Below are 23,494 nucleotides of genomic sequence, written 5' to 3' on the forward strand. Positions count from 1 at the left end.
CCCAATTCCTACACCTTCCAAGGTCAGATCAGTCCCAATTCCTGCACCTTCATGTCCAGTTCAGTTCCACTTCTTGCACCAACAGACCTCAGATCAGTCCCCATTCCTGCACCTTCACACCTCAGATCAGTTCCAATTTTTGCAACTTTAAAATTAGCAGTTCTCAAAAGCTGGTTAAATACCAGTCCAAAATGAGAGCAGGCAGCCTGGGGTGTACAACGTAACACCAGCGCCAGATCTAGCATGTCTGATGTAGGGGTGCAGTAAACATTGCCAGGGAGGAAGAGGATCTGAGGTCTACATGGTAAAGTAGGGAGGGGCAAGTGAAGAGAAAAAGGTCAGCAGGGCATAGGACAAGGGTCAGCAAGGTGGAGGACAGGGCCAGTAGGACAGATGATGGGGTCAACAGGGTGGAGGAGAGGCATAAGCAACGAAGAGGACAGGGGTCAGCAGGGCAGAGGATGGGTTAAGCAGGGCAGTGTACAGGGGTCAATAGAGACTAGGTCAAGGGTTAGCAAGGCAGAGGACTGGGCTCAGCAAGGAGAACAAGGGACAACAGGGCCGATGAAGAGGTCAACAGGGTGGAAGACAGGGATAAGCAGGGAAGAGGAATATGAGGTCAGTGGGGCAATGTTCAGGGGTCAGCAGGGAAAACAAGGCCTAGCAGGGTGGAGGACAGAGGGCCAGCAGAGCAGAGAATGGGTCAAGCAGGACAGTTTACAGGGATCAGTAGGAAAGAGGACAAGGGTTAGCAGGTTTGAGAACAGGGGCCAGCAGGGCAGACAATAGGGTCAAAAGGGCAGTGTAGAGGGGTCAGGAGAGCAGAAGATGAGAGGCCAGCAGGGTAGTGTACAGGGGGGTCAGGAGTCAGCAGGACAAAGAAGAGTGGTCAATAGGGTAGAGGTCAGGGGCAAGCAAGGCAGAGGATGGGGTCGGCAGGGCATAGGAGAAGGATCAACAGGGCAGTGTGTAGGGTTCAGCAGCCAAAGGGCACTCAGCAGAGCTCCATGTCCCACACAGCACATATCATAGATCAGATTTCCTTAGACACGGCCTCCGCCTGCACAGCGTGTAGCTGGCTAATGCAGCTGTGCTGCTGTTCTGATCTGGGCTTTCACAGGTAAGAACAGCAACAGGCAGCTAAATTCTCTGCAGATGGAGCCTGTCTGTAAGACAATCTGATCTCAACTATACGCTGTGTGGAGACAAAGCAGCTCTCCTGTGTATCCTTTGCCCAGCCTGTGTGCACTGCAGGATGGGAGGAGGAACTCACTGAGCCAGCACAGCATCTATGGAGGGGGATGGGCAGGCACATCACACACTAAATCTGGTCACGCTGAAAACTGCTCAATGCAAGCAAAGTGGCATGAGATGGGAGGGATTGGAGGCGGGCGAGAAATAGCCATGTTCCTGTTTGTGAGCCACAGTATTGTTACTCTGTGGGGAGGTACGAGTCCCCTGCTTCCTACACGTGCAGCCATAATTGAGACTGCGTGCGGGGGGGGACGGTCGCTGACCAATGCTCTACAGGGATTGTGCATGATCTCCTAGTGCTCCACCAGGCAGCAATGCAGTTGCTTATATGACCAGCGGAAAGGTTACTGCTAGAACACTGCGGACAGATATGCAGCCACAATGCTCAGTGTTTACTATTGACACGACTCAATTTCACATTCTTAATTGCAAAATGATCTTTTTCCCCATTCACAGGATTTTACAGATCAGTACGCCAGCAGCCAGTAGAATTTGGGGATATAGGAGGTCGGACACACATCAGCTATGTCCATTGGTATGAATGTGGAATAGCAATACCTGGAAAGTGGTAAGAAGGCTTCCACGACAGATTCATGGACTCACTCCAACTGCCATCATCGTTTCTATAGAGAATGCGCTAGCTTCAGTCTACTCATTACCTTCGTGTCTACTAATGTAAAATATGTATGAAATCTTTCAAGCAATTGGTTTTATTATGGAGATAACAGACTGCTTCCATATTTATCAAGATTAATACTAAGGATATTGTTTTCATAGGATAAAATCTCGGGAAGCTGGCTCCCTGGTTTTGGTATTTTAAAGAAGAGCAGTGTCTATGTTATTTATCACAGTGTTGTAAGAAATATTTTGATGCAAATTTCTATTCAATATACAGTATTCTTGAAATAACTAAGTTTAAATGAAAACGCTCTATACACCGTAATCTTCATCTAGCTTCATCATGATTTAATTTATTTTACTGAAAAAAAGTGTGGTTTGCAATTTACCACACGAGGACCTTATTCCTTTTACTGTATTTCATGAAAACAATATTTAAATATTGATTTTATAACCAGCACTGGGGAATATACCTAGTAACTGGATGTTTTGGAATGGGTATGATAATCCATTAAATATATACAGGAGACATAGAAACTGAGCTGGACAATATACTAATACAGCAGATGTTTCCATTGCTGTAAATATGTCAGTCATTAAACGTTTCCCCTCTGAGCCATACCCACATTGTGGATACAGTAAATGGACCGAGGATTCATTCTAACGAGGCAGGTACTTAATTGTGTTCATTCTTTGGTGCAAGGTTCCATTTTCTTATTTCTGGCAAAATTTTATTTTAAAATTAACATAAGCATGTGGTTTATATAAATAGATGTGTAATTAACTTTTTACAGAATGTACAGTATATCCAATACATCTTTATTTCAAAAAGCTTCAAGGTTTTGTATCTGAGAAAAGCCTTATATGAACTCTACAATAAAGACATTATTTTGTTTTTTATCATTAGTAATACATTTTATTGTGTGCCACCTACATTGCAGATGTGCTGTTTAAATGAAAACAAATCAAACTATCCATTGGACGAGGGGCTCTAATTTGTACCTTTATTTGTAGAAGACAGCAGTATGACGTTATAGAAAATATAACCATTTAAAAATACCATTCCTCATGTTTAAGCTTACAAAAAGGTAACCTAACTGCAATGACTACAGCAGCCACATTTAACATTACTAAAAAGACAGATTAATATATCTATCTTTCGATAAAAAAAAAAAAAAAATGATGCAACACATGCAAAACTTTTTCCAGGTTGTCAGATTTTCAAATTTGCTGGCAGCTTTGCTTTACAACTAAAAGCAAAAAAGCAACACTGACTGATCACGTGATGGAGGGCATTCCCTTCTATGTTTCTATGTAGCACACTAGAGGAACTATATGAAAAAGTTAAATAAAAATCCATGCAGGCTATAAAACTGACCTAGATGGCTGTTCTTTCCTCAACAAATGTAGGGTTACATTTAAATAGCAGAAGTCTTCTGAGCATTTATGAACACCTGTAGTTAAACCATTTCTTTAAAAACTAAAAAAAATAAAAAATGCAGCGACTATCCAGACAAATGACAGTGCAGTTTTGTATTTTGTTGCACGCTCAACACAAACACCAAAAAGAGTAGAAATAAGAGGGATATGTTAGCTGGTTAAGAATTCACACAAGAAAGGAGTTTTAACATTTTATTAGGTTTTGGTGACTGTTAGATTCGGTACATATCTACTTTTTACTTCAAAAACAGATCTAATAGGACACATCAGAATGTTAAAAACAAATAAGTGGGATTTAGCATGTTTTCACGTGTTTGACAAAGTTGGCTAATGTGTCAAACACATCACTGGTTTGGGACTTTAATTTTAACTAGTGAGCAAATACAATCAAAAGCAAGAAAATAATCATTTGGTCTCTTCCTCCAGTAAAGTTGCACAACAGCAGAAAAGCAGAGAATGTTTTTATACTGCTGTGTGACGTTTCATTACAAGTTTGTAAGCATAATATTGAAGTCTGTTTGAATAGAAACAGATCTAGCAGCCAAAGTAATGATACCTTATCGATAACCAGGACCAGGCTGGGTATAGCCCTGGCCAAATGGAGGGCGATTACGAGCATATGGATTAGGCACACTTGGAGGGGGAGTTACAGTACTACCACCAGGTGAAGAGGTAAATCCTGCCCTAGGCTGATAGCTACCTGGCTGGCTGGGCGCTATTCCAGGCTGGGAAGCAGGGGGGACATTGTAGTTAGCAGGCTGAGAAGCTTGTGTAGTGTAAGTCTGTGGCTGGTAAGAGCCAGCAGGGTACTGCTGAGCTTGTGATGGCAGTTGTTGTGCCTGGCCTTGAAAGTTAGGTGCAGGAGCCTGGGCTGCTTGCTGACTGTAACCAGGAAACTGCTGTGGTGCCTGTGGGGTTGTTTGCTGACTGTAGCCTAGAAGACAAGACAAAAAGGAATTAGTTACTGAATACTTTCACACATGTTTAAGAGCTTTCTTCTGGAAATACAGTGGTTAACGTAAGCTTCACTGGGAGTGTCACGCCTCTCAGTACATAATAAAATTTAATTTCATTGCTCTAGAGCCTCACAAATGGTTGCCTGGAATCTCCAAATCTTACGTTCACAAGCTACCGTTCTCAGGGTGAAAATGAATGTCACATGTCAGACTGTCTTACCGGGATACTGCATTCCATACTGCTGCTGGGGCTGAGCTGCAGGCTGCGGCTGACCTTGAGCTGTTGGATATCCAGGCTGTTGAGGATACTGCTGATAAATTTGGCCTGTAGACAAAGCAAATTGTTTTATTTTATTCTGAAACATATCTACTTGTCATAGAACCTACAGTTACATTTATGCAAAAAACAGGGACTAAAATAAAAATTAAGAAAAAAAAAACAAACACAGATGGGGCTGTCTGAAGGAGAGAACATAACTTGGGAATTAGACTTATGAGAGGCAACCACAGAATGGAAACAAGAATATTTTCCTGAGCATGGACATGGAGACCGATAAGAGAAATGAATGGGGGAAGAGGACAGGAATAATAGAAATAAGATTCTATACCTGTGTAGAAGGCAGAAGGAAAGAAAAGGTTATGTTATTTTTTTCTAGATTGGGAGTGAATGTCAGTAGACTACCTCTTTGCCTCCAGAGAGGGGTGAGCCCGAGTCAGTCGCCCAAATTTGAGCCATAAGATTCTGCACATATGTAAACAAAGTAAGGCATTCTAGAGATCTGACAGATTCAATTCTCTGTGGCGTTTACACAGAACAGAAGGGCTAAGAAAAATTGGGATTAGCTATATCAGCAAAAAGCTCACCAAGTTTCTCCAGCTCAATTTGGTGTTATTTGGGCCACGGATAAGATGGCTATAGCTGGCTGCAGTGTAGAGTCTGCCAGAGCAGAGGAAGGCTTCAAATAAGCCCCAACTTCCATCAACTGAATCTCTAAAGAGGGGTACCCTCAACCAAAACAGTGGATGATTTCATGCAAGAATGGCATGGTTCAAAGTAGGGACAGACCATATCTTGTGAAATTCTTTGCACATCAGATAGAAGGCTTCAAAAGGGGGGAAATAACCTCTGAGTTTGGTCAATTCATTGTGTAAGGTGCAACTTGCCTGATCCGGGGTAAGAAAAGGCCTTTTCTTTTTTTAAACATGGAGGGAAGCTGTGCAGCAGTAGGTGTGTCTCTCAAGAGACTAGTTGGTTTCTGCCACTGCACTAAAACAACTTTGGTTGTGGTCCATGAACGCTGCCACGGAAGAGAGGCAGACGAGCATTTATAGCCGACAGCCCCTGCCAGTTCCAGAAGTCATAACATTGGACACAGATAAGACAGTGGCAGAGAAATCTGCCTTGGACAGGCCACATGGTGAACTTCTGTGAGAGCCTGCGTCAGGGAGCTGGAGTGGTATCAAACTTTTCTCCAGAACATAGAAACTGCTAACAACCCAAGAGCAACTTTCAGTTCTCAGGGCCTGCAGTGGTCTCATTGCCGACTGTCCCATATACTTCTGCTCCCAAGCGTCTGTAATCCGCCATTAGTGAGCGTCTTCAACTGTGGGGTACTTATGGAATGGGCATGGATAGAGTACGTCTCAAAAGGAGGAATCACAATAACCCAGGAGAGTTCCAATGGCTGTGTCTGAGGTTTCCAGCAACAGGCGAGACAGCAAAAATAAAAATAAAAAATAAAAAAGTCAGCCTGCATTTGCTGACAGAAGATGGTGGCCAGAGGTGCACTGTTAGAAGTCTTGTAAGTACTACATCACTAACCAGAGAGGAATTTCCAGCAGAAAGTTGGCAAAAGACTGCCAAATTTAAATAGGTAAACACGATAACAATGTTACTTATTAGATCAATAGTGAGAGAATAGTTGAGGGGAAAAAAAACAAAAAAAAAAACAAAAAACACAAAGTATAGATACCACCATAATAACCTGTGCCTTCTAAACTGCGTGTGTGTCTTCTAAGGTAAGGATGTAGTGAATACAACATATCAAGACTTTGATAGCCAGGGACCGGTAGGCAAATGTACAAGGAAACTCTGTCCTACCTTGTTGATGTAAAGAGGTCTGCAGGGTCTGGGGATCATAAGAATGGACCAAGGCCCTGGATCTGTATGGCACCCTGTAGCCAATTACATTAATTTCTCCACATACCAAGGAGCGGGCCAACACAAGATCCAGTGCCCAAAGCAAATATTACAGGCTGGACCTGCTACTGCAAGTCAAGGGTAACTGATCCTGAAATGGCTAGTAAGCAGTCAGCGCTAGATAGAAGTGTCAGTCAAATTATGGGTTTAAAAATCTTGTAAAAAATAGTGAGAAATTCTGCCCCAAAAGGAGGTAGTGTTCAACTGTGGACACTGGCAAAATACTGGAGCCTCTTGTAATGGATGGAGTTATATAGATACCCAGGGAAGCTCTTACCGGTGTCCAATCACCTGAAGGTAGCAGCATATAATCCACAGTCTATGAATAGATATTTGTGTCCTGTATTTCAAGATATGGTATTGAAAAGTACATCAAAATTCCTATTTTTATGTAATCAGCATTGGCCTTGACTACCATTTAAAATTTGAATTCGGATAGATTCATCTGCTTTTAGGTTACCTTCCTGTGTCCTGTTCTGTGTGATAAAAACCAAGCAGTTTTTTCTTGTCATAAAGGCATGCAGATCTACATGACTGACATGCAGAAACAAAAGCATGCCAAGTACAATACATGACCTGACCTTCAATCTGACCTGGCTGCTGAGATCCTGGGTAAGGCTGTTGAGGTTGAACTCCTGGTGGATGAGCTGAGGAGGAGGAGGCAATACTATCCGGAGTGCTGGACCGTTCTTCTACTGGAGCACTGGGAGGTCCTACAAGTAACAATATAAAAAATCCACAATTACAATTATAGCCAATGACATACACCACAACAATAAACCACAGATTACCTTGCGTATGACATGGTGTTTACAGTGTGTGCCAAATGCTAATGTTCAGCTAGTGCTCTAGTACAAACAAGCATTTTCTTTAATAGTGTATAAACTGCCATTCAGGATTTTAGGGATTAGCTAAACCTAAAACTGCCTATTGCAGCTCTAATAAAGGAAACTAATTATCCTTCTAACTGTAAAGTTGTTATCTGATAACAAGTGCTTGGTACGGCAAGACTGTTTCCTATATAAAGGTGTCATGATACAGTCTCCCCCTAACTTCCTCAAGAACATTTTGGAAGATGCTTTAGTATAAAGGTTACACTTTAACCTATATGTTGAGGTCTCAGTTGTATGGGTAGATTATTAAACTTGCTGTTTTGGCTTCTAATTATTAATATAGTATTCTATTCATGACAAATGGATGGGCCACACACTTATGGCATGCAGTACTTGCTGCCAATATTTAAACTAGCCTTAAACTGTTCTTGTGAAAACATACCAGTAACCTGGTCCTCAGTCAGTCCGAAAGCCGACATGACATTTTTGTTGATCTCATCTGGATTCTTCAGAGGATCAAACGCAGACATGCTAGCAGCCATGACTTGTGTGGACGGCTTAACTGAGGAGTCAGGAGCAGCAGGCTTCTCTTCGCGACCATCCACAGTTTCTACATTAGCAAAAAAGAACCCCTCTAAGTTTACTCTCATGCTACAGCATATAAAATCCATGGTCCAAAATCTATATAAAATCCAAAGACATACAAAGCAAAAATGATGGACTTACCTGCATTTGGTAGACTGGTTGGGATTCCAGGTTCTACAGGGGGTTCTAAACAATCTAGTAGACGGTTGACTTTGTTACGCAGTTCTATCAATTCTCGCCGTAAATGCTTTACTTGACTGGACTCAAGTGGTCGTGGCTGTCCATTAACTGTTGATAAACAGAACTGCATTATAAAAAGCTTTAGAACTAAAATATATACAAAATATTTATTTTTTTTGTTTAACCATTACTTGTTAAAAAGTAACACATGTAATATGTTACAAGTTAGAAAAACACATTATCAAATAAAGTTCACATTAGCCCATCAATTATTCTAAACATTTAATGGCCAAGTTCACCTTTTGAAAACGTTACATGTTCCAACCATGGTGTGAGTGGAACATGTTCAAGCTCCAACCACCAGAGTCACCAATCTCCCCCTCCTCCCCTCATCGGTATGACAGCAGGCAGGGGATCCTCTCCCTGCATCCTGATAAGGGGAGCAATGCATTCCAGGCTCCAGGAGAGAAAAATAAAAAATACATGCAAAATTTTTTTTTCCCCCCAGAAAAAATGTGTGCGTTTGTGCATTTATTAATGTTTTTCTTGCAAGGTGACCTTAACGATTAAAACAGTGCTCTAGCCCTGTGCTTCTTCCCATTTTTTTTAATTATTGGGATGTTTTTGTGAAGTTATTCCTTGTAGATTGACAAACTTAAATATATTTATAAAAATAATTTGAAAAAAATAAATAAAAATAAAATAGCCCTGCCCAACACCTGGCACCACATGGTGTATATGACAGCAGGCATCCTTTGGTACCTGGTTGCAAGCAAGACTTTAAAGGGGCTTACAAGTTTAACATTAAAGCAAGCATGCTCAACCCGTGGGCTACACACTCCAACTTATGGCAACCCACACAGCTTCCTTTGGGTGCATGCTGCTCTACTGATTGGTGGTCCTCCATAATCCCAGCGGCTGTCATACACAAACCACTATTGCTGCCACCTCCCTGCTCTGCTTTCCTAACACAGACATAGGGGGGCGAGGAGTCTTTATTGGAGTGGATTACATTTAGTGACATACATACAGGGGTTCTGAAGATGGATTGGCAATGTTGTGTGATGAGCTTGGTGTCATTCCAGGAGCATGTGAGTGCATTGTGTCATTTTATCTTTGCTTAATAAAGAAGTTTATTGCACTACTAGCGCACACACTGCCCTGGTCTGTTTTTGTTTAGATTGTCCACAGTCCTTGTTTTGGCAATTCGAGGGGTGGCTGCAAAGACCATGATATAGTGAAGGCTGCAACGTTGGTTCTGAGCTTTTTTGGCTGGTCACACCCAAGTGTGAGAGTAGAGATTTGGTATAAAAAAAAAAAAAAGAAAAAGAAAAGGATGAGCCTGGTTGTTTAACTATGTTGATTCTGCTACTCCAAAATAAAAATAAAGTCAAATATTGAACCATTTAATTTCACTTAAGTGGGAAGCTCTGCTGGGGTCTACACCAGTAGGAACTGGTCTAGAAATCGCCCCTGCAAGGATTTTACAATCATGACAATGTGACTGGGAGTAATGAAAATCAAGGTAAAACAAAATAGAGAAGAGGCAAGCGATTGGAACATAAAATGTGGGTTATGTCTAACGAAACGCCCCATACTCCTTTCTTCATATACCGCTTCCACCAGACTGAATATAGATATCAGATATTCCAACTCGCTGGCAACCAACAAAGCAGTACTCATTTGGTTGCTCAACATGAACAGTTAATTGAACACAGGTAATAAGACATCCCTCCGTCTATGCATTCTGGGCGGGGCAGACTGTCCAATCAGCAGCAGGGAAAGCTGGAGGAATCCCCCTCCCTCCCAGCAAACACACTTACACATCCCATAATATCCAAGCCAGACAGACACAATGGAATACAGCCACACTCCAAACGACCAAGCAAAAAGTACACAACATGATACTATTTTGTAAAAAATATTATATATATATATATATATATATATATATATATATATATATATATATATATATATATATATATATATATATATATATATATATATAGTACAGACCAAAAGTTTGGACACACCTTCTCATTCAAAGAGTTTTCTTTATTTTCATGACTATGAAAATTGTAGATTCACACTGAAGGCATCAAAACTATGAATTAACACATGTGGAATTATATACTGAACAAAAAAGTATGAAACTGAAAATATGTCTTATATTCTAAGTTCTTCAAAGCAGCCACCTTTTGCTTTGATTACTGCTCTGCATACTCTTGGCATTCTGTTGATGATCTTCAAGAGGTAGTCGCCTGAAATGGCTTTCCAACAGTCTTGAAGGAGTTCCCAGAGATTCTTAGCACTTTTTGGCCCTTTTACCTTCACTCTGTGGTCCAGCTCACCCCAAACCACCTTGATTGGGTTCAGGTCCGGTGACTGTGGAGGCCAGGTCATCTGGCGCAGCACCCCATCACTCTGCTTCTTGGTCAAATAGCCCTTACACAGCCTGGAGATGTGTTTGGGGTCATTGTTCTGTTGAAAAAAAAAAAAAGGTTGGTCCAACTAAACGCAAACTGGATGGAATAGCATGCCGCTGCAAGATGCTGTGGTAGCCATGCTGGTTCAGTATGCCTTCAATTTTGAATAAATCCCCAACAATGTCACCAGCAAAGCACCCCCACACCATCACACCTCCTCCTCCATGCTTCACGGTAGGAACCAGGCATGTAGAGTCCATCCGTTCACCTTTTCTGTGTCGCACAAAGACACGGTGGTTGGAATCAAAGATCTCAAACTTGGACTCATCAGACCAAAGCACAGATTTCCACTGGTCTAATGTCCATTCCTTGTGTTCTTTAGCTGCCTATCCTCAGCAGTGGTTTCCTAGCAGCTATTTTACCATGAAGGCCCGATTCACACAGTCTCCTCTTAACAGTTGTTCTAGAGATGTGTCTGCTGCTAGAACTCTGTGTGACCTGTTCTCTAATCTGAGCTGCTGTTAACCTGCGATTTCTGAGGCTGGTGACTCGGATGAACTTATTGTCCGCAGCAGTGGTGACTCTTGGTCTTCCTTTCCTGGGGCAGTCCTCATGTGAGCCAGTTTCTTTGTAGCGCTTGATGGTTTTTGCGACTGCACTTGGGGACACTTTCAAAGTTTTCCCAATTGTTGGGACTGACTGACCTTCATTTCTTAAAGTAATGATGGCCACTCGTTTTTCTTTACTTAGAATTTGTATTAGGGCAAGAAAAAAGCAACTAACAGTCTATTCAGTAGGACTATCAGCTGTGTACTGTATCCACCTCCTGCACAACACAACTGATGGTCCCAACCCCATTTATAAGGCTTGAAATCCCACTTATTATACCTGACAGGGCACACCTGTGAAGTGAAAACCATTTCAGGCGACTACCTCTTGAAGCTCATCAACAGAATGCCAAGAGTGTGCGGAGCAGTAATCAAAGCAAAAGGTGGCTACTTTGAAGAACCTAGAGTATAAGACATATTTTCAGGTGTTTCACACTTTTTTGTTGAGTATATAATTCCACATGTGTTAATTCATAGTTTTGATGCCTTCAGTGTGAATCTACAATTTTCATAGTCATGAAAATAAAGAAAACTCTTTGAATGAGAAGGTGTGTCCAAACTTTTGGTCTGTACTGTGTGAGTATATATACATATATACATACACACACACACACACACACACACACACACGCACACACACACACGCACGCACACACACGCACGCACACACACGCACGCACACACACACACACGCACACACACACACACGCACACACACACACGCACACACACACACACGCACACACACACACGCACACACACACACGCACACACACACACGCACACACACACACGCACACACACACACGCACACACACACACGCACACACACACACACACACGCTCACAAAATGTGCGTACACCCCTCACATTTTTTAAAATATAATTTCATGCAACACTGAAGAAATTACACTTTGCTACAATGTAAAATTGTGAGTGTAGAGCTTGTGTAACAGTGTACTTTTACTGTCCCCTCAATATAACTCAACACACAGCCATTAATGTCTAAACCGCTGGCAATCAAAGCAAGTACGCTTCTAAGTGAAAATGTCCGAATTGGGCCCAAATTGTCAATATTTCGTGTGGCCACCATTATTTTCCAGCACTGCCTTAACCCTCCTGGGCATGGAGTTCACCAGAGCTTCACAGGTTGCCATTGGAGCCCTCTTCCACTGCTCCAAGACATCATGGATCTGATGTCATGGACAGAGATATTGCGCTCCTCCACCTTCCGTTTGAGGATGCCCCACAGAAGCTCAATAGGGTTTAGATCTGGAGACATGCTTGGCCAGTCCATCACCTTTACCCTCAGCTTCTTTAGCAGGGCAGCGATTGTCTTGGAGGTGTGTTTGGGGGTCGTTATGTTGAAACACTGGCCTGCGGCCCAGTCTCCGAAGGGAGGGGGGATCGTGCTATGCTTCAGTATGTCACAGTACATGTTGGCATCCATGGTTCCCTCAATGAACTGTAGCTCCCCAGTGCCAGCAGCACTCATGCAGCTCCAGACCATGACACTCCCACCACTATACTTTGCTGTCCGCAAGACACTCTTGTCTTTGTTCTCCTCACCCGGTTGCCACCACACACGCTTGACACCATCTGAACCAAATAAGTTTATCTTGGTCTCATCAGACCACAGGACATGGTTCCATGTCCTTAGTCTGCTTGTTGTTTTCAGCAAACTGTTTGCAGGCTTTCTTGTGCATCAACTTTAGAAGAGGCTTCCTTCTGGGACGACAGCCATGCAGACCAATTTGATGCAGTGTGCGGCATATGGTCTGAGCACTGAAAAGCTGACCCCCCCCCCCCCCCCTTCAACCTCTGCAGCAATGATGGCAGCATGATTCCATGCCCCCCCCCCCCCCCACCCAAACTGACTCCCATCACATCTCTCCCTTTTTGGCAGCAGACTAACAAAGGAGACCCCATATGGGTTGACTCGGAAGTTGGTCAGTAGTTGCAGTCCCCCAATGCCTTTATCCACACAGTACCTCAAATAAAATTGTCTAAAACATGCATTACAAGCATTACCCAGCCAACCTCTGCCTCTTTGAGAACATACCCACCGCTGAGAAGTGTGAACTAGCCCTTCTCCCTGGAGTCCCTTTAGCCGCCAGAGAGCTTATAGGGTGACTGGGCTCACTCCGTCATGCTGTTGGGGATCTGGGCCGACTACCAGCATCCCTGGAGTATACAAGTGGAGACTGAAGTCCCATCCACCTTTACAGGAAATCCATCCTCTGTTAGTGGAGGGCAGAGGCCAGCAGCACTCTGCCCTGTTTCCAGAGCTTCTGCTGGTGACCCTACAGCATCTACCTGTGGCTAACTGTTGGGGAGGGAGGCCGACTGCCCCGGCTCCGTGGAACTCCACAGCTGTTGCCAGCATATCTGCTGGGGGTTCGCTGGGTGCTTCCTCCTCTACAGAAAAGTAGATTAGGTCCATATAATCTGTGGCTGGAAAGATGAGCCAACTGCTCCATCTCCCATGTCCTCATCCGGCTGCTGAGATGCATTCCTTCAAGATCCTCCCATGCAGAAACAAGCTCGTCAAGGTCAGTCAGCACTTGCTGCATCTGCCATAAGACGTCCATAGCTGCGGATGCAGGTGGGCAAAGCACAATGTCACTATGCCACATTGCCAGAGCTTCAGCCAGTACTTGGATAGTCCCAGGCAAAGGGAGCCAAGCCCTGGCACAGAGCAGAGTCTAGCAACCGCCTGTAGGTGATCTCCAGCTCCCATTCCTGAACAGCCAGCAAACGCTATATCTTCCAGTGCCCTTCTGAGTCATTCAGCATCTCTTCTCTGAAATCCATGATTTTGCCAAACCGCCATTCATTCCCTTAGTTATGGACCTTGGATCCAGGTGGAGATTTGGATGTCCCAGACTGCCGGAAGCATCCCAATGCCACCAATGTAATGAAACGTCTAACATGCTATTTTAGTGCTTCGTTATATATTGCTTTCTCCAGTCCGACTATAGATATCAGATATTCCAAACCACTGACAACCAAAAAACAAGGGCCCCCCCCTCCCCTTCGCATTCTGGGTGGGGTAGACTGTCCAATCAGCAGGGTGAGCTGTTGGAAGAATCTCCTCCTCCCCCCCACCTTAAAGCACACACACTTACACATCCCATAATTTCCAAGACAGACAACAGAATACAGCCACATCCCAAAAGACCCAGCAAAGAGTACACAACAAAATTAAACTATACACACACACACACACACACACACACACACACGTCATTCTAGTGTGGTTGTACAGTGAGTCCGCTTAGTACAGATCAGACAGGATTTCTCGGTCACCCTGTGCCCCTATTAGAGACACAGGGTGATTTAGACATAGGAGGTGCATGAGGTGCTCGAGCAAGGGTTTCCCAACCTCTCCAAGATATTCTGAGTTCCACCCCCCCCCCAAAGTGACTCCCGTCACAGTCTGGACACACATTTAATCCAATAAGAAGAAAAAAATTTGAAAAAAAAAAAAAGGAACCATCATCTCAATGATTTTCAAAATACAAAGCATCAGTTATTGTGGCTCAAGTATCAAATACATGTTTTAACAAGAAAGCACATGATGATGTGAACAGATTGTTCAGTGTTAACAAAAACAAATAAGTCAGAATATATGAGTAAGTATGGCTTTTCTGCAGAGGCATCTGGATAATATAATGAAATATCTTGGTGCCAAGACTCAGTAACTGATATGGAGCAGAAAGTGCTGAGACAATCTGGATAAAAATAAATAAAAAGCACAACATATAAATAAGAAAACATGTTTGTCAGACAGCACTCTGAAATTTTGATCATTAAATACTTATAATAAGCTGCACTGGATTCAGCGAGGTCAACCTCAGCAGAAATGAGAAAGTACCATGTTCTGTACAACCAGATCCCCCCCCACCCACAAGCTTGTTTACACTCCCCTGCTGCCCGCACAACTTTTTAAGCTGCCCCTTCCCTGCCAGTGTCCTTTATACAGCATCAGTGCATGGTTTTGCACTGGTCCCCAAAAAGTGTCACTTCGTGTCCAATCCGTCCGCTGCAATGTCGTAGTCCCGCTAAAACATGCTGATCACCACTATTACTAGTAATAAAGTAAAAAGTTCCTAACTATCCCGTAGTTGTAGATGTGATAACTTTTGCACAAATCAATATACGCCAACTGGGATTTTTTTTTTTTTTTTTTTTTAACCAAAAACGTAGCAGCATACAAAATGGCAAATTGATGAAGAAATTTGATATTTTTAGTAGATTTGTTTTATAGCAGAAAGCAAAAAAGTTGTTTTTTCCAAAAATTGTTGCTTTTTTTGTGCTATAAACAAAGTAAAAAATAAAAAACGCAGGAGGTGATCAAATACAAAAAACACATTCATTTTGTTTGGGTAACATACGGCCATAGGCTTTTTACAACTCCTAATTAGTAAAAGTTAAGGCTAGCGTTGCTCTCTAAAAAGCAAGCTGCATTTGGATTGCTCTTTAGAGGGCATTTGACAGGTGTTGTATAGTCTCCTTACTAGGGCCGAAACAACGAATCAATTAAAATCGTCAACTAATCGATTATTAAAATAGTTGTCAACTATATTCAGAATAGATTAGTCAGCCTGCATAGAGAATGCATTATTTGTTTACATATCAGGAAATACAGTGCAGTACACATACAGCTTAGTACACCATCTATACATGTCAGTAAGTGCCCAAGAACTTGTATGTGTGAGGTGCAATACCTCATGGGACAAGTAGTCCTGGGCAGGAAGTGAGTGGTTCTAAAGTCAGAAGTTTTTTTACTTTGCTATAGCGGCATTCTATACTATACTTTACAGCTTACTATTGGGGTACTCTGAAGGCAGCAGGAGCCAGAAGCGTTTGTGAGGGACCCAAGAATAGGAGAATCAGGGCTGCTCTGTGCAAAACTATTACAGAGCAGGTAAGTATAACATGTTTGTTATTTAAAAAAAAAAAATTACTTTAACCACTTCAATACAGGGCACTTAAACACCTTCCTGCCCAGACCAATTTTGAGCTTTCAGTGCTGTCGCACTTTGAGTGACAATTGCGCGGTCATACTACACTGTACCTAAATGACATTTTTATCATTTTTTTCCCACAAATTGGTGGTATTTGATCATCTCTGCGGTTTTTATTTTTTGCTAAACAAATAAAAAAAAATACCGAAAAAAATTTCGACTCTTCCTATTTACACTGTGATCAGCCGTGATTGGACACAGCTGATCACATGGTAAAGAGTCTCCATCGGAGACTCTTTACCGAGATCATAGTTGCAGGGTGTCAGACTGACACCCCACAACAACGATCCCCGCGATGTGCGCCCCCTGACGTCCGGTCACGATTTTGAAACCACTTTGCCGCCGTCATTTTGTTATAGGACGGGCGGCAAGTGGTTAAAGACTGTGTGCAGGGAAGATCAGCATCTGAACCCAGAGAAGGTGGAGGCTGATCAACTAGAAGTAATATAAAGGCATTACAATTACATTTAAACTAAAAGTTTACAAGTATTGTGCATTATATTTAAAATGATCATATCCATGAAAAAAATTAAAAAGTCTCAGCTTTTAGTATATAAAAGATTTAAGACTCCCTTCCACCCTTCATATAGGGCTAATTTTAGTTTTTTTTTTTTTTTAACCCCACTATGTCAGGTGATAAAAAAAAATAATAATAAAAAAATGCATGCTGCTGCTAAAGTTCATAGGCCTTGTTCATATCCATGCGTTTTTTGAACAAACTACAGTTCATTTAACATGGCTTCCTATGGGACACTTTCACATCTATGCCCTTTTTCAGCCGCTGCTTAATTGGAACGGGTCAAGGAATTTTTTCAGCGCAAAACAGTGCTTTGTTTTGGTTCAATAGACTTCAAACGGAGAAGCTGCAGAAAAGCATGTAGTGCGTTTAAGCAATTTGCATTTTTTAAATCTGCCCAACAACAAATTGCCCCCAAAAAATAAAAATAAAGCAAAAACGTGTGTGCAAAAATGCACAACAAAAAGCACTGCAGAAATGGATCAAAGGCAAAACTGCATAGGTGTGAATATCTCCTAAATCGTACAGGTTTAGGAGATATTTTGTTTACCTACAGGTAAGCGTTATTTATAGGCTTTCCTGTAGGTAAAAGTCCCAAAAATGACTATACAACCACTTTAAAAAGATGAGAGGCACCTGTAATTGTCATCATAGGTATACCTCGACCATGAGAGACAAAACGTGGAAACAAATCCAGACAAACACATTGTCTGATTTTTTTGAAAGAATTTATTTGCAAATTATAGTGGAATATAAGTATTTGGTCACCTACAAACAAGTAAGATTTCTGGCTCTCACAGACCTGTATCTTCTTCTTTAACCACTTGCCGACCAGCGCACGACGATGTACGTCGACAGAATGGCACGGGCAGGCAAATGAGCGTACATGTACGTCCCTTTAAATTTGCCGCCCTGCCATCGGGTTCGCGCCGCCGGCGGCACGCTCCCGCGCTGGTCGGGACCCCCGTGAGTCCGGTCGCCACGGGCATCCCCGCGATCGTCTCACGGAGCGGCCGAATGGAGAAGTGCCGTTGTAAACAACATTTCTCCATTCTGCCTAGCAACTAGTGACGCTGATCTCTGCGCCATGTGATTGGAGCAGAGATCAGTGTTCACTAAATGAAAGCCCAACCCCCCCACAGTTAGTAACACACCCCTAGGAACACTTAACCCCTACACTGCCACCCACTGGTTAACCCCTTCACTGCCAGTGTCATTTACACAGGAATCACTGCATTTATATAGCAGTGATTACTGTATAAATGACAATGGTCCCAAAAATGTGTCAAAAATGTCCGATGGGTCCCCCACAATGTCGCAGTCACAATAAAAATCGCAGATCGCCGCCATTACTAGTAAAAAAAAAAAAATTATTAATAAAAATGCTATAAAACTATTCCTATTTTGTAAACGCTATATCTTTTGCGCAAACCAATCAATCGCTTATTGCGATTTTTTTTACCAAAAATATGTAGAAGAATACGTATCGGCCTAAACTGAGGGAAAAAAATGTTTTTTATATTTTTGGGGATATTTATTATAACAAAAAGTAAAAAATAATGCGTTTTTTTCAAAATTGTCGCTCTATTTTTGTTTATAGCGCAAAAAATAAAAACCGCAGGGGTGATCAAATACCACCAAAAGAAAGCTCTATTTGTGGGAAAAAAAGGACGTCAATTTTGTTTGGGAGCCACGTCGCACGACCGCGCAATTGTCAGTTAAAGCGACGCAGTGCCGAATCGCAAAAAGTGGTCTGGTCTGAAAGTGGTTAAGAGCCTCCTCTGCCCTCCACTCATTACCTGTATTAATGGCACCTGGTTGAACTTGTTATCAGTATAAAAGACACCTATCCACAACCTCCAACAGTCACACTCCAAACTCCACTATGGTAAAGACCAAAGAGCTGTCGAAGCACACCAGAAACAAAATTGTAGACATGCACCAGGCTGGGAAGACTGAATATGCAATAGGCAAGAAGCTTGGTGTGAAGAAATCAACTGTGGGAGCAATAATCAGAAAGTGGAAGACATACAAGACCACTGATAATCTCCCTTGATCTGGGGCTCCACACAAGATCTCACCCCATGGGGGTCGAACTGATCACAAGAACTGTGAGCAAAAATCCCAGAACCACACGGGGGACCTAGTGAATGACCTGCAGAGAGCTGGGACCAACTTAAAGGCTACCATCAGTAACACACTACACTGCCAGAGACTCAGATCCTGCAGTGCCAGACGTGCCCCCCTGTTTAAACTAGTACATGTCCAGGCCCGTCTGAGGTTTTGCAAACTTTGACCTCTGTCATTGTCAACAAAGGATATATAACAAAGTATTGAGATGAACTTTTGATATTGACAAAATACTTATTTTCCTCCATAATTTGCAAATAAATTCTTTCCAAATCAGACAATGTGATTGTCTGGATTTGTTTCCACATTTTGTCTCTTATAGTTGAGGTATGACGACAATTACAGGCCTCTCATGTTTTTAAGTGGGAGGACTTGCACAATTGGTGGCTGACTAAATACTATTTTTGCACCAATGTACACTGTCTGAAAATTCCTTTGACCAAGAAGTTTTCTATTCTGCTCCTTCGAATTCGAGCAGAAAACAGGGCTAGACTGGCAAAGAACAGTTCCTACAGAGAACTTCCTGTGAGGGAAGGATTATATCACTTTCCTTCAATGGTAATACCCTCCTCATCACATCTCACTAATGCTGAAAAACAGATCACACAAGATAGCATATAGATAAAGCTAAAAAGGTAAAACAGATTTGCCAGTATCCACGCATGCAGTGCTTAACTGACAATTACAGAATTACTAGATGTACTGTATGATCTGCCACAATGTAACTATTCCAGGAATAAGAAAAAAAATAATAAAAAGCTAAAGATTTTACTTAGAAGTAATTTATTTATTTTTGTATTAAGTTTCCATGCAGTTCTCAGTACTTTAATTGAAAAGGAATAAAACAAATAAAATAATAATGAAAATTGCAGTTAATACTGTATTAACTTTAATTATTTAACCTCCAGAAGAATTTATTTATTTAAGTGGTACACTGTTTGTATAGCAAGTTAAATTGATCATCAACTAGATGGATATATGTAATTACACGTATTCAGCAACAAATGCCACATGTTTTCTATGGTATTTCACTGTGTCCTAAGGGGAATTAAAACAGTGCTGCTATAGCAACTGCTTTTCAACAGCATTCCATCAAGAGGCCACAGTCCTGATACTTATTTGATGATCTCTATACATTCAGTGACTACAATTATAAAACCTACTTGTTTTTCATGAAGAACTGTAGTGCCATCTAGTGCAAGATCTGTAAACAGGACCAGTGCACAAAAAGTTAACACAACATTTAGGAAAACCTGTGCCGAGATCTTGAAGGAATCCTGACACATGGTATACTTTTCAAAAACACAAAAATATGAAAGCTGGAGTCATGTCTGCATCAGATTCTTTAAATGTATTATCCATTAGTTCACCCTTTAAAAATGTGGTTTTTGATCACACCAAAACCTTTTTATCTGTGTTAATTGAAGGACACAGACATTCTTCATGACAGATTGTTTGAAGTCACCACCTACTGGAGCAGGATGCTAGATGCAACTACATTAAAAAATTAAAAGCACACCCAGGGGGCAGACTTCTTGCGATGGCTACTTAAAAATCATGCACAGATAAAAAGCCGACACTACATACGGCGTAAAAAGGCGCTGCAAGCTTGGACACCCAATGTGCAGAAGTGACAGTCACTAATAAGTCATTCTGCGCTAGAGTTTAAAGGTGAATCTCTCAGACATTTTGAAAGGGAGGCTTTTGTAGGGCCGATAAAGACAAGATTCAAAGCTCATGGGGGCAAGAGGCTTAGAAAGGGGGGAACTACCTTAGAGTCCTCACCCGGGAGTGTACAAACTAGGAGCCAAAAGACGTAAAAAACAACAACCCAGGCCGAAACCTTTCTCCTGACAGGACTGAGGGCCAAACATCATTCCACACCTCTGGAGGAGGTGGTAGCTCATTCCAGCTGGGGGTGGGGTTGCAAGTGGAATGGATCCCCCAAGAATCAAGAGCAGAATTTATCACCATTTCTTTGCCACGTAGACAGAGAAACTCAGATGCATGCAACCAAATCTAGTAGATTCATGGCCTCTGCCCACTGCATGTCACAGCCCCGGATTCCCCCTGGGGGAATAATGCTCCAAGCCGTTACATCCCTGGATCGCATATACAAGACTAGCAGTGGGGGATGGAGGCCCCCATAACCCCAAAATAATGACAAACTGTTTACAAACCCCATTAGCTGAGCACAGTTCTTTTAGAAATATTTATAAGCTCACAAGGGAAGCTGCTTGAGGAAGGAGAGGACCACTGTGCATCTACCAGAGTTACTGGCAATCAGCTACAAGTGGGGGGGGGTAGGATTGGCAACTGTAGAAAGCTAACACCTATAAAGTAAGCCGATGCACCCAATCCCCAACACAGGAGAATATTTCACAGTCCTGAGGGCAAACCTGGGACTTGTAGTTCTCCAAGGAAGAGATCTATGGGTGGAATCTCTGATCATATGACCCGGGTGACTGCTGTACGCGTCTGAGGGGCGAGCACCTACCATGCACTGAGTTTATGCATCCCCACCCCCAAGCAAGCATTCGGTGGTGGATGTGCAGGGACTAACCAGAACAAGAATACTCACCTGTCACCAACACCACAGTTGAGTGAAGACAAAAATCTTAAAACTATCAAATGCATCCAAAAACAAACAAAAGAACACAACTGTTTACATGCTACTAAAGAGGAGCAGGACACTAGAAAATGGAACTCCTCACTGCAGATGTGGGGCTTGGCCACCTCCAGCGGGTCTCCCCCTGGGTGTGCTTTTACTTTAGCTGTACCTAGCACCCTGCTCCTGTAGGTGGTGACATCAAAACCCATCCATCAAGGAGGAGAATGGCTGTGTTCTTCAACGAGTAATAATTGTTAAATATTTCTCTGAAAAAGACCTCAGATTACATAAAATTTTGATAAAAATAAATAAAAAAACAACAACAACACAATTCAACTTATACATACCATGTAAAAGAATACTGTTGCTAAACAAATAATTGTTTCTTCCATTACGAACACCATGCTTCTCTCAGTTTTTAAAAATTGAGGGAAGATTACCTGTCATACAGAAATCAACAGCTAGCTAGCAACTTAAGTAATGAAATTCAAAAATCACACTCACCAAATAATGTAAGCTTCAGTATTCGACTGCACTGTATGGCAAATGATAAATCAGAACTATCAAAGATAGTGATGAGATCTCCATCTAATATAAAAAATAAAAAAAAATACAATAACTGAGCGATGGCTGAAACACAAAAGTAAAAATATTGCCATTTTAAAAACAGCGGTCATCAATAAAAATAATATTAGAATGCTGCAATATGCCAGAAGTTATAGTATGCAAGTCTCTTGTAAACACATTACTGTCACCACTGCTTTTATAAAGGGTCACCAAGTACCTAAAGAAAATCAGGGGCTGCACCTCTGGAAGCCAGGGACAGTCAGGCATCTTGCACTTTCTGACATCCACCCCACACGAATACTTCAGTTTTGAGAAGATTCTTAGAAGTTGGATCATAAAACAAAAACCTAAAAAGTGTTACTAAACCCACACCAGTAAAAAACAGCCTGTATATGCAGGTAAAGAATGCTTGTTATACTCACTGTGCAAACTAAGGGTTTAACCCTCTGCATTGGGTAAAAAGGCTGTTTGATCCTTCACGGAGCGGATCGTTCCTCGGATCAGAGTCACGGATGAGATCATTTTTCGGATCAGCAAAAGCACACACCACAAGACAAATCTTGTTACACCCACCGGAGTTTTAGATTTCAGTTATTTTCAACACAAAACGGAGCTTAAATACTTAAATACAGTATTTGTAAATCCGATGGACTGTTTAGATGTTACATTTTAAAGGCAGCAGTAAACCTGCCGACCTTACATGGTTGCTAATGTGACAGAACACCTCTGATTTTCACATTTGCAGCTATGCAAGGTTGGCAGGTTTGCTGCCGCTTTTAAAATGTAACATCTAAACAGTCCATCGGATTTACAAATACTGTATTTAAGCATATAAGCTCAGTTTTGTGTTGAAAATAACTGAAATCTAAAACTCCAGTGGGTGTAACAAGATGTCCGCTTGCCCCTTTCTCACTCTATCATTACTGTGCAGGAGTGTGGGGTGTAGCAAGATGGCTGCGATGAAACGCCACTTCCTGACGAGACGGCGGCCGCCGGGTGTACCAAGATGGCTGCCGCTCCGGAGCTAGGCTGAAGGCGCGGCCTTTCCAAAGCCGCGTGATCAGTGGAGCGTTCTGCTGATCGCGTGGTGTGCCGATGCGAACAGGGTAACCCGTTCGGAAACACGGATCGGTGACGATCTGTTGCACCCCTACTAGAGAGTAAGGCTGCACATGTTTAATTTGGTGTGTATTGCCAGAGTTTTTTTTCCCTCTAGGAGGGTGCACGTGAACAGAACAGGGCCAATCAACACTGTCCAGAGGGACAGGGGTCCTGGATTCTGATAGGACAAATGTGGGAGCAATGAAAACGCCTTCTACAAGCTTTACAAGAAACTGATAGAAGCCACAGGACTGCTTTATACTGCTGATGAGAATGAGTATTTAGCAGTTTATATTTACTAAACTAATTGCATTTCCATGTTCTGTGTACTGTGGGAGATCAGATATAGCAAATTCAGGTTCTGGGTTTAGTCACACTAAGACTGCAACATCCCTTCAAATAGGTTTTCATTAATTTCCACCTGCTGTGACATAC

The 23,494-nt window shown here is 42.2% G+C and overlaps 2 protein-coding genes across 15 annotated transcripts in view; one reads left to right on the forward strand and one right to left on the reverse strand.

Annotated features, from left to right (window-relative positions):
• The window catches only part of ABI3BP (ABI family member 3 binding protein), a 465,661-nt gene extending 462,889 nt beyond the window's left edge, over positions 1-2,772 (forward strand). For all 11 annotated transcript variants that reach the window (XM_077482512.1, XM_077482502.1, XM_077482506.1 and 8 more), the window contains one exon: positions 1,711-2,772. In XM_077482512.1, the coding sequence (XP_077338638.1) occupies positions 1,711-1,826 (116 nt within the window). In that variant the 3' untranslated portion in view covers positions 1,827-2,772. The remainder of the gene's footprint in view (positions 1-1,710) is intronic.
• Positions 2,773-3,491: 719 nt separating this feature from the next.
• Positions 3,492-23,494, reverse strand: part of TFG (trafficking from ER to golgi regulator) — a 48,200-nt gene continuing 28,197 nt past the window's right edge. The window contains exons 3-8 of one of the 4 annotated variants that reach the window (XM_077482515.1): positions 21,896-21,979; positions 8,028-8,174; positions 7,744-7,911; positions 7,062-7,181; positions 4,489-4,593; positions 3,492-4,246 (exon numbers count right to left, since the gene is read on the reverse strand). In XM_077482515.1, coding sequence (XP_077338641.1) covers positions 3,870-4,246; positions 4,489-4,593; positions 7,062-7,181; positions 7,744-7,911; positions 8,028-8,174; positions 21,896-21,979 — 1,001 coding nt within the window. In that variant the 3' untranslated portion in view covers positions 3,492-3,869. Of the gene's footprint in view, positions 4,247-4,488; positions 4,594-7,049; positions 7,182-7,743; positions 7,912-8,027; positions 8,175-21,895; positions 21,980-23,494 lie in introns of all 4 variants that reach the window. The other 3 variants (XM_077482514.1, XM_077482517.1, XM_077482516.1) reach the window with 3 other exon arrangements.

The sequence above is a fragment of the Lithobates pipiens genome, unplaced genomic scaffold (assembly GCF_037356315.1).
Source record: "Lithobates pipiens isolate NorthernLeopardFrog02 unplaced genomic scaffold, aLitPip1_a1.2 Scaffold_16, whole genome shotgun sequence".
Classification (NCBI taxonomy): domain Eukaryota; kingdom Metazoa; phylum Chordata; class Amphibia; order Anura; family Ranidae; genus Lithobates; species Lithobates pipiens.